The sequence below is a fragment of the Scatophagus argus genome, chromosome 12 (genome assembly GCF_020382885.2).
Source record: "Scatophagus argus isolate fScaArg1 chromosome 12, fScaArg1.pri, whole genome shotgun sequence".
In the NCBI taxonomy this organism is placed as follows: Eukaryota; Metazoa; Chordata; class Actinopteri; family Scatophagidae; genus Scatophagus; species Scatophagus argus.
In genome coordinates this window covers 11,325,773-11,338,326 of record NC_058504.1, presented here as the reverse complement: position 1 = coordinate 11,338,326, position 12,554 = coordinate 11,325,773, and the positions used below count along the sequence as shown (strand labels likewise).

General features: G+C 38.6%; 1 protein-coding gene across 1 annotated transcript in view; it reads right to left on the bottom strand.

The window, feature by feature from the left end:
• Positions 1-4,836: 4,836 nt before the first annotated feature.
• pcdh11 (protocadherin 11) overlaps positions 4,837-12,554 on the bottom strand; it is a 120,656-nt gene continuing 112,938 nt past the window's right edge. Inside the window, exon 7 of the mRNA XM_046406256.1 lies at positions 4,837-8,979. Coding sequence (XP_046262212.1) covers positions 8,522-8,979 — 458 coding nt within the window. The 3' untranslated portion in view covers positions 4,837-8,521. The remainder of the gene's footprint in view (positions 8,980-12,554) is intronic.

Genomic DNA, 12,554 nt, shown 5'->3' with positions numbered 1-12,554 from the left:
TCTTTATTACCTATCAGACAAGCCAACACTATACATGTATCATCTTTTGTTTTTTTTTTACTTAGGCAGGAAAAGCCTGAGAGAATGAAGGAGAGTAACTGTTATTAATGATATATATTGCTGCGTATTTTTTTTATTTTAGTTTTGACTTTTTTTAAGCCGTGCGAGCGGTGCTGCTCTGTGTATGGCAGTATTGGTCTGTAAGTCGAGCTACCACTGTGGTGCAGGCTCAGAAAACTTCCAGATGAATTGCCATGAAATTTCAAAGATGCATTCATGGTCCCCACTGAATGAATTCTACTGACTTTGGCGATCAGATGACTTTTAATCTAGCGCTGCCATGAGGCTGACATTTTTGTGACTTGGTGATGACTTTGTGCCACCAGTGGGTCAGAATTTCTATTTGCCAGCATTACCAAATATCTACAGTGAATACTACATACTGTGCATGTTAACAGTGTCATGGTGTGCATATTAGCATGCCAGTATTAGCATTTAGCTCAATCAATTCAAGTCATTTATGAAAGTTATTTGCTGTGGGTTTAGTGTCTCATTCCAGGCGAGGAAAAAAAAATTTCTGTTTCACAGGAATTGTTTTGTTTTTCTGTATGAAAGTTGGTATGATGGCTAAAAAGAAAAAAAAAAAAAAGAAAAAACTTTGCCTTCATTCAAAACAAGTCAAGAGAGCCAGAGAAGAAGACAGCACTGTGCTGCAGATACTGTGATGTATGGCAGTGCAGTAAAGAAGCAACCACTTCACAAGAAAGATATCTCTAATATGAAAAATCTTGCAGCTTAATGTCTCTAAAGCACACATAAATGAGCCTTTAGTACATTTTGAATTTTCCCACATCAGGTTGTGTGGAATAATAATAATAATCTAAAATAAAGACACATGCAACTAAACAGATTTCTGTACTGTCTACTGTTTCCTATCAGTAACGGCTCTCTAATGGGAAGGGGAGAGGTCTGGCCCTCCTTTCCTCTAATGTCCAAGAGTACAAGGTCAATGTTAATTAATACCAATTACTCCAAATTTTGACTAATCATTTGGGTCCTCTGTGATGGCAGAGAGGAGTACTGTCTCTGACCCTTTTTTAAAACCTCCCATAAATACTCAGCTGAGACCATACTGAATGTGGTAATTCAGAGGGCCTGGCCATATGGTTAATATCACTGTCATGGTGCTCAGTCCACTGAGTGACTACTGTTACTGCCTCAGTAACAGAGACACTGTCAACCTGAAAGAAGGTACTGTTTTGTTTAGGTTTTTTTGCATTATGCGGTTTTTATTTACTCAAAAATCACCTAGATGTCACATTCTTGTGAGTTCCATGTGTTGCTGTATTTGAGAGGCAGTTTATGTATTTTTATGTATTTATGTCATATAGAGACATGAAGAACAGTTTTGGGCAAGGTCCCAGGAGTAATTTCTGCAAAGTATCCCAAAAGGTTGAGCAGAGATGGGAAAGAAGCACTTCAGGACATTTACCCTCTCTGTGCTGAATATTCTACAGAAACATTTAAGCATGAGGGAGTAAATGCTGGTAGTTGTTTTGAAAGTCACAGAAGGAGAATGAATCTGTTGAAATATGTTACCACTACTTCATCTCTCTTTCTCTTTTTCTTTTTGTATTTCCCTTTGTCTTGTTATCTTCTCTTGTTTTATGTTATATTATGCATTTCTTTCAACATTCCTTCATTTTATGTTGTAAAAATCTATTTTTTTCTCAGCGGGGTTTCCAATATAGATAAACAAAAATAATATGTTTCTCTAGGTATTTAATTTCAGTGCCCTTGCTATGAGATCTAACATGAATGTGATTTATTTCTTGGTAAATTATGATTGTACAACCCTCAATTACAAGGTTTTATTCGACAGCCATCAGATTTGAGTCCACAATAGAGGAAATGTCAACTTGAATTGCAGGAAAATATTGGTTCTTAAACTACCCCGGGACAGGCTATATTCTCTCTCCAAAACCCTTACGCTAACTTTACTTGAGTCCTATTTTCTGCTCTGTAACATTTTTCTTTGTGGTGGAAAATTTTTCATTTTGTCTTTCAGGGCTTATCTCAACCATCTCATTTTCTCTTATGAAAAAAAAAACTCCAGTTTCATCCATCTGCTGACCTCATTTTCATGGCCAGGCTGAAATCTTTGAGTGGAATTTTCTGTGTGTACACTCTGCCGTCCCTTGGATGTCGTTGGCATGTCTCCGAAGCAATTTTCTCAACTATGAATAATTCACTAGATATTATTCCAAAGGTCATCTTATAGTAATTAGTACCCTGCTGTTGACTAAACAGCCTCAAGGTACCTGATGGCCAGTTTAATTACAATTTGAAATGAGTGTACTATTTGACAATCTCTATATGTTCTCCTGACACTTCTACAGATGACACCTTGAGAACTAAGTAGGCTTACACTAAGTTGGCTTGTTAGCACATGGGGTTGGAGGATGTGTGTGTGTGTGTTTGTGTTTGTGTGTGTGTTAGAGGGGACCAAGCTGAGTGTGCTGTTAAGTTTACAAAGTCCTTTCTGTTCAAATATTCAATAATTACTGGAAATGCAGATTGGTGTAGCTGGTTATGCATGTGTTTTGACAGTATGGTCATCCTCTGAGCTGTCACTGTCTCATTATTAGCCAATTACCATGGAAAACTAATGGGGCAGGTCACAGCCAGCTCTCTTGAGGAGATTGGGGACTGAACATATGCTGAAGATGAGGCAAGATGACACAGTCCAGCAGCCTTTGGCGCATTACGAGGTACATGACATGGCTCTTTGTGTTGCACGAGTTAGGAGTCAGTGCCGAGAGATCCTGTCATGTCCTGTTGTCATGAACATCAACCCTTGCACTACGCTGTAAGCTTGAGGTTTCCTCTCTGAGGGTTTGTATGTATTCAGAAGAGAACAGTGGATAAAGCATTGAGGCTAAAGGGCCTCAGGTAGGACATATAACCCAAGGGGATTGTTGAAGCTGTTGCAGAGTTTGCCTTGGAGGCATAAAAGCTCATGGATGGATGGATGGATACAATCTCGAATGGATGGGTGGAGTGATTGATGGATGGATGGGATATATGAATTAATGGATGAATGAATACATAAAAATAAAATACTAGTATGTCACAAGGAATTGACCAAAATCACTAAAACTAAAAGGATTATGTACCTTTAGTGTGTATGAGTGCAAATGGACACAGGTAGTGGAGACACAGGTATAGCTGATGATGCTGAGAGATGATGATACGCAGTCAGTCTAAAGAAAATCAAAGTTGTGATTCTGAACCGTGACAGCACATGAATGAGTAGATACTTTTCAGCTCCCTGTTTAAACATTAACTTGTTTGTTCTAGACCCAGTAGGCTAAAGTTAACTTTTATTGTGTTCTACTTTTCCTTTTGAAATTTAAAGGTTATTTTGAAGAGGTTATGGCTGCTGATATGATAATGACAGTCTAATAAGTACAGGAGCAACCTTGTGATGGGAAGCTCATTGATTTGTATTGTTGGATTAAATAAAAAATGTAGGAATTGACTGATGAGTGCTCTGCCGTTCCTAAGCAGAAAACATCGAAGTGCCCTTTACATTCTAAAGATCACTCGATATTTTAAGCACATGAATTTGAGGTGTATTATATTCAACATGCTACAAAGCTTAAAGTCGAGCTGAAATAAAATTTTCTATTTAACCCTTTTAGATCACATCCACAGTCCCAATATACCCCTTTGCTTGACAATAAATCGCAAAAAATTGCAAAAGTCTTTTGTATTTTGTACTTTGTTGTATCTGTATTCTTCATGAAGTTGACTAGACAGAGACAGTAACCTCTAAGACCAATGAAGGCCAATTTGATGACTGAGAATCCGTTGCTGAAGTGGTTTGCATAGTTTCGTGGTGAACAGATAACTTTAACATAACTTTTTTATTATTTATTTTTAGAAGATAATATTGGACCTAAGTACAAAAAATGCTTTTCTCCATATCTGCTTGATGTGAAAGTGAATATTTGCTAATATGTGGGACATCTCACATTTATGAGGTGACTCAGTATCAATGTTACCTTAATCTTCCTTTTTTTCCTTGCTGACCCGAATCAGCCAGAAAAATCAGTTATTGCACTTTTAATTTAAATTCTGTACCTCGCAGGATGGATGTAAGGCATCCATGTTTCTTTGCCTTTCAGATTCTTACATACTTACTATAAGGTGCAATGTTGAAAACATTTTAGATTTCACATTTCAATTACTGTGTACATATGATTTTATATGATTGTGACAACATCAACAGCCACCAAACCTGGGTTAAGCTTGTGTTAGAAAGAGAATAGCTTTCTGCACACTGAGTACACTAAGCAACTCGTGGATATAAACGTATGTGTTTCCGTACCGACAACTGATCATTAGATACAAAAGAAACATGGTGGGGTATTTCCCTTTGTAGAAGAGAGAAGCTTGTGTTTTGTTTGCTGTAAATATAATCAAGCACTATTTGTGCCTCAAAAGAGACACGCAGGGATAGTAAAACCCCTAATCTCCATGGTATTACTGTGTTTATTAATAGTGTTTTTATTTCTTTTCAAATAAATATATACACATATGTCTGAGGTTTCCCCAAGGATACTCATTTCCAGAAATGATGAAGGTGAAATGCCACATCCAATCAGATGGGCCTTATATAATCAGTTTGTAATTGCCATAATTGGAATACAGTGACAGTATGCTCTCACGTCACATCTATCACTGATAAGGCAACGCTCTTAGAACGACTGAACCAAACAACAATATAAAATGAAGGACGAGCATGATCCATGCATACTTTGAAGACTCAATATTTAATGGCTCAAGTAAAATTCAATGACAAGATAAATCGTTTTTCCACATGGAACGTCATTTTTTTCAGAGATTTAAATGGGATATCGTACAAAGGCATGACAACACAGACTGTATAGCTTTAACTGACCAATACAGATTTGCTGGCAAGCATTGAAGCCTTCTCTCAAAGCAAACTTGACCTGACTCACTGATGACTAATTTACAAGCATATACGTAAGTCTTATATTTTCATATAGTTTTTGTACAAGATACATTTGTGTACATAAAACATCCTGGCAAAGTGCATGCCAGTATACACATATGTGCACGCACGCAAGCACACACTCATACATGCAAGGAGACACACAGTCTCCTTCACACACACACATACAAGATAATCTATAAACACATTCAAACAAACTCCCATCAATATTATGCATATGTATCCATTTACATTATAACAGAGATTGTCATCTCATCAGTTCTTAAGTTTTACCTTTTTTTCCTTTTTATCAGCATTGCTAATTCCAATGTTTAGCCTGTAGCTATCAGTCTTTACTATATGTCTTTTTCCAGTTTGTAACCATTATACTAGTTTCGGGGGGTACTGTTATTTACAGTTTAAAGTCCAGTTTACCTGACAGCATAGATATTGGTGTGTATGGAGAGGCATAAGTGTTACGCACACCTTACAAAGTTTGAATGTGTACACTGTGCAACATTTGTTTTGTTCCATAATGCAGACAAACAGGTGGAGCAGTAAACATCAATACTGACACTGAATCTAATGGATTCATGATGGATGCATGAACTACATAGTCAAGTGTCAAAATGCCTTGTGGAAGTCCAAACAGTTCATGCAAATTAAGACGCAAGTTGACATGTTAATTGTGACACACATTTTGAATAGAAAATTCAGAAAAATAAAAAGCAATCTTCTGTTTAATGTATTAGCTTAGGGCCGAGGTAAATAGAAAAATATGAAAATTACAGTGAGAACAGATTCATGCAAAGTGGAAACCTGTGATCAGCTTTGACATTTTACCTATTTCACTATGTGTTTTGTTAAAGTGGGACACTACTTACTGGAGGAACCACATTCATATCATATGCTCTTTGTTTGAAAAATAAATAAAACACCACTACTTATACCTTTAGAGGGGCACATGGTAAAACAAAACAGGACTGCAGTTGAAGAAAAAAAAAGTCACGATGGTATCAAAAGCAACATCCTACAGATGTACATTCATGCAGATATTATACTATTTCCTCTAGAAGTTGTCTTTCAGTTGATGTAGCTGCTGCACCATTATAGTACATAGGAGTTATGTAGGCAGAGTAAGTTAAAACACAGTGAGGGTTACAGATAGGTAGTATTGTGCTTACTGTACACATGTGATTGTATAAATAATTTCAAGCAATCACGTTTTTGATTACAGTGTGACAGAGTATTTTCCGATATATATTTCATGGATATTCTCTCCCTCCATATTGTGAGGAAGGGCATAGTTTCCTGTCATATTTATAAACGCTCCAATGACAGATAATGTCTTTATTTCTTATTGTTAATGAATGACATGTTTTCTCAGAAAAGGTTAGTTTCCAGACTTGTAAAGAGGGTCTGAAAATATGAAGGATTTTGAGGCAACTTTTGGATCACATCACATGTACTGAATTTGTTCCCTTTGATATGTTCTCCTTTTGATTAAATATGTATTGTTTATACCATTTGGTCTGACGATAACAATTGAATGAGATAAAAAGTGAGACAGGGAGAAAGTATTAGTAAATGAGCTGGAATTGGATTCCCAAACAGTGACATTTTCATCAATGGACATTTATAGGAGAATTTATTTAAGTTGCCAGTGTTGAATTAATTTCATTTCTGTAATTGACTGAGATGAAATTGAATTGCCCCTTTCTGTGTCCTTGACACACTGTTCCCTTAAGTGATCATTTCAGTGTATCTCAGATAAATCCTCTTTATAAAGATAAGAGTCCCAGCTTAAGAATCGGAGAGAATAGGTGTGGTAGCTAAGAGCATGCAAACACAATTTGCATCTTCCCTCGAGAGTACCACGTTACATTATAGATTTAGGCCTGGTCCAAATTTGCAAGATGGTACAAGAAAATGAATTGCATGAATCATATACCGGTACCTTATAATGTAGACACCTGGCTTGGATGTTACTGGAAAGAAAAATGGATATCAGTAAAGTCACTTATCGCTGTAGCAATAGATTATACTGCACCCAATCTGTTACAGCAGCAAGTTAGTCTGAAGTAGTTATCATCATCAGTACAGTTTACACACATGGTCCGTGATTCTGTGTGTGTGTGAGAGAAATGAGACTATGGTGACGGGCAGCCTGACTGGAGTCCTTTCAAATAGGGCCGATACCTATTCTTATGAAAAAAAAAAACCCACTTCCAGTGTTAATGCATTGTAAAATATGGTAAAGGAAACTATGCACCCCAAATGAGTTGTATGAAGACACATAATAGTAATTAATAGCAGGAACAAAAGGTACTATTAACGATATGATGAGAAGTGAGGGTGTGTATAAAGCTGCTTTTTCTGAGTAACCTTTTCATTGCCTCTGCACACGCAGAGCGTGTTTTTGGCCGGCCAAGAGAACCATTCCAGACCTAGCTACAATGAGGATATCTACTGAGATCACACATCAAAGTAATTAGACTGAAAATTTCATAGCTGGTTCCATAGCTGTTATCATGTGAGTGTTTCTGAGCAGCAAAATGTGAGAAATAGAAACAAAGGGAAGGAAACAAAGGATTTGTTTCTGAAGCGCATCTGTCTGTGCCTTTCAAGGCTAAGCTACTGAGATAGTTTGTGAACATTTTCTTAATAGAGTTGGCAGACATAGAGCAATCACCATATGGAAAACATCTTGTGTGTGTGTGTGTGTGTGTGTGTGCAGGAGTTTTTGGGCTCTGTTTTATAATTTGTGTACTGGTCCACTGTGGAAATGAAGAATGCAAAAGATTACCGGTGTCGTCTACCATTGGCCTAGATATTTTTGTAGACTTTTTTTATCCTTCTGCAGTCCCCTGACCAAAATAGACTTCTGAAACACATTCAGGCAAGACAAGAGAAATATCTTCCACCACCAAAGGAGTTTGTGCTGCATGTTATACAGAGCAATACTTCACTAGAACTTGAACAAAAACACCATCCACCCAGAGCTCATAATTAACATTTAGCCCAGTTTAGCTCACTCAACACAAAGTACTGTATTTGCATGTTTTGTATGACGAAACGGTCTTTTAGAACACAGTTCCACAAAGGTGGGCCCAAGGAGCTTAAAGCGTACATTGTTCTTTCACTAAGCAAATACTAAACTGAAAGCAAAAGTTCTTTCTTTTTTTTTTTTCTATGATGGAACTACTTTGGTGTATAACTACCTTTATTTATTATACATGGGCCTGCTATGTTAAGACTGACATGTCCTTTCCAGTGCTTTAGCTGTCAGACTGATCCCATATGATTTTGTCTGAACAACATCATCATGATTGATTCTCAGATGTCTTCATTAACAAAACTGAGCTGGAACTGGTCTGAGTTATTCAAATTATGCATACCTCCGCATGTACGCATACACACTGACCATAAAGTCACTGACAAAAAGCCGTCTGTGGATGGAGTCACATGTATGTCAGGGCAATGAAGATCTGTCTTTTACTCTTACAGCTGGTGCTCATGCAAGAAGGAGCTGCTGCCCCCACCAGTGGTCTGCTCAGGGGAGGAGAAGCTCGCCAGGGGGATGACCTTGACGGGGTCCTCCTTCTTACTACTGCAGTGTCTATCCAGGGTGCTGTAGAACTGTGGTCGGTTGTTCCCTTTGTCCAATTCATCTTTTTTGGGCACAGATCTGCCCAGGGTGTGGCGACCATCCATGACCCCCATGCTGCCCATGTTAACTTTGGCTCCCCGGGCAAAACTCTGCTGGAAGCCAAAAGAGGGCATTGTACCAGTGATGGTGGTGGTAGTAGGGGTGGAGGTGGGGCTGTTGTTACCAGAACCCTGGAACTGGGCCAGGGCTGGGGGCATCCAGCAGCTGTCGGAGTGGCCCAATATCAGACACTCCTGGGTACATGTCTCAGAGGCCTCAGCCAAGGCTTTCTGCAGGTTCACCTCTATGGCTGCAGAAAAAGAAGAGAAAAGAAAACAACATAGTTAGTCCAACAGGTCAGCATATACAGACAGTGCAGCTGGAATGTGATGACAGTGCTGTAAAAGCACTGAAAGAACTTATGAATGATAATGTAAATAGAAGAAACTTGTCGCCTTATCAGTGGTTGACCTACAAAATGTCAGCCTTTTAGTGAAATGAAAGTCAGTGATAAATGTTTCATTTCATCTTGTAATGAGAAAAACACCAGCAGAGCATTTAATTTCCATTGGTATTCCCATGACTCTGTCTGTTTACCTACAATATGCAAGGAATTCCCTGTGGCTTAATTAGAGTAAGAAAAAAATGTCTTGCTGTTTGTGTCTCGGATTGGCTTTGCTGTATTAAATATTTAATGAACATCTTAACAAAGCATTGTTTATTTTAATCGCTGTCAATGTGGCACACCTTAAACCTTTTTGATCTTTCAGAATATAAAATATGGTCAAAAAAAGGAAACCTAAATGGAGAGAAAAATAATGCTATCACAGGATCCTATGAGCATTTTTTATCATATTCAGGTGCAATTAATAGGCGTAGTTAATTGTGGCAGCATTTGAGCTGCATTCATGGAAGGGAAGAAGGAACTGAAAACTGAATGAGAAGGCGACTAGGCAAGGCTAAGCACTCAAACTATCTTATCTCATTATCCCGGCACTGACATCACATGTGGAATGAGTCTGGGATGAGGCCTCAGCATTGAGCCTCAGCAATAAAGCCTGTCAAGCCAGATAATTAGAATGTAAAACAGTTTGCACCAAGACAACCAGGAGCCTGCAGTGTTATGTTTCCTAGGCCACGCAAAGGAAACGTGGCTTCTCATTCAAACATCACATCACTCCTCTAGGCTTCAGCTTCAAGCTGTCATGTAGAAATTATTTAGTATATTTGCATAAGTAAGAATGCTGTAAATAATTAAGCGGTCTTAGACCCTGGTACACAGGGACAAAGTCTATTTCTTTCACACACACAAGTTCTGCATGCTCTGTGTAATTCTACTTCACGGGAATCTGTAAATTCAAATTCTTTATTGTTTTAAGGCATTTTACAAAATGAAAATGAATATTCTGATCAGCTTACATTAGCAATAGCAATCCAGCCACCCAAACCCATCCAGATTGTTGTATAACGGCACAAAGCACTCACTTTTTTGTATTCCTGTGCCACTGCAGATTGAATAGCACAGCACCAACTTTAATTATGAGAGCGGTGTCTGAAAATGAATCACCTGTATAAATTGTGAGGATATATTTGGAGTGCTCACGTGGAGTCAAATCTGTCCTCTCCATATTGAACTGGAGCCTTGGAGCAGGAGTGTATAAATCCTCTGGGTGGTAAATGTGTCACCTTTCAGAGGGTCACTAACTTCATTAAGGCAAAAATGGATGCTGCTTTCTCATTTTCTGAGCTAGCACAATAGAGCCTGGCCAAGTTTTGGTCGTGCCCTGACTCAATCTCTCTGTGAGGTTTCTTGATCTTTTCGGAGTACTTCCATTTTTGATGAGGTAATGCTGTAAGCATGAACTTCTCATTCCTCAAACATGTACCTGGACACACAAATAAAACATGCCAGATTTCCTCCCTGCTCCTAAACTTCAAATGATTAGTGTAGGCAAAGGTGAAGCTGTCTTTAACATAGTGTGCTTTGTAAAAGAAAGGTAGTCCGTGGCTCCCTGACTTCACAAAGTTTGAACTCACGGCAGGTGTCAACAGCCTTGAGAACCTCCAAATTTTGTATGCAATATTTCACGTCTAGCCTTTCCAAATGACATGGGCCTGTGCTATTTTCTATTCTAGCGGGATAGTTTGGATAGGCGGCGACGGGTTGGGGAGGGTGGGAGCACGTGAGTGATGTCGCTGACAGCTCTGGCTGCTTTCGTCAGCTAGAGGTATGCCGCAGCCTGCTTGTGATGCCGTTGTCTTTTGTATTCAGGGGAAACAACTGTACCCCGCGGAGCTTTTGGAATCACACATCACTGACGCCACGGATCCCCTGATGCTGAAAACATTCTTTTCTTCTTTCCTTCAAGGAAATTTGAATGGCAGACAAGTGGGGATAATGGCAAACAATTTGGTTTAATAGACAGCACGACTGGGATCAGACCTGCTGTTCTCATTTGAGATGCTTCATCTTCACTGAGCAGTAGTCCTCTGGTTGAAAAAAAAAAAAAGTAATACCTGTTAAGTTACTCTGTAGAGTTGATTGAACACTTCATACATATTCCCCCAAACCTCAAACGATCAACTACAGTTGACTCTGAAAATTAAGAGTGACTCAACTGATATACTGATTCAAACAGCTTGCAGGCTAATTCCACTGCTCTGTCATCAGGTAATCTGTTTTCCGTGATCTTGTTGTGTTTTTCTTAATACCCTGCTGTGTCACAGTTCTTGGTTTCTAGTTGATCCTATTGTCATGCGCAAGGTCAGTATCAGTGGTAGCCTAGAGCAATCATGTTTTGCAACATCAACACATCCTTTGGCCAGCCAAACATCGAACGCTGCTGCATCCACCTTCAGCCGACCTTCCACACGTGCGGTCAAACATTACAGCTTGTATAAACACTGGACATGTGTGTGAGTATCTGAGAGGTGTGAAATTTCTGCATGAAACAAAAAAGGATTACAAAAAAATCCAGAAATTGAGGAATAAAAAAATAAATCCAGAAATACAAGGGAAACAATATCTTGAATGCTAGCAATATTTTGCAATATGATCCCATTCAGTAGCCATACAAAACTATACTTCTATTACTTTTCTGTTCAGACTAGTTATGTTGTTGTAAGCAGGAAAATAAGCACCACTATCAAATAAGCAACATTCAGTCTAATGCAGTCCGGCACACCTTCACAGACATGAGCCTACTAAAAGCTGAATAAAAGACTGTCTGAAACCTTTGGCAAAAACTGCAAGATTGTTGTATTGGATTGCATTACACTTCCTGTGTTCCACTTATTGTATCCGCCTCCGTTCAAATACGTTTTGTAATACCACTCAGGTGGAATGCTGATGATTTATCCTGTCCTGATTTGAGACAGTTTTCTACAATACAGATGAATGCACTGGTTACATTTTCCATGTGTATGGTCATTCCTGTTTTGGATATTAATACAGGCTGGAATATACAGGCCCGTGCTTCAGCATGCTAATGGGAAGATTACTGTACACAGTAGGTAATGTGAAGATATTGGTTATGATCCGGTATCAGTGTGATGTTGTAATGATTTAATTTAGCCATGACAAACATTGCAAGGCTGTCAACAGTCCCTTGAGGTTGTTAAAGTGTTACCTTAACAACAAGATATGTGAAATTTTGCCATTCTGTGTATATTTGACCTTTTTATTGCGCTGGTATGCATTCAGTCTCTCGCATTTTTTTCCCCCTGATGGCCATTAAATCCACTAATGCAAGTGTGTGTTCTGACAGGCAGAAACATGCACACGCACAGCCAGGAAACATATTAGGCAGCTGATTGTGGCTTTCCAGTACAATAGTATGAGATATTTAACATGACAGTTGATGATATTTACTGACAGAGCTAGTT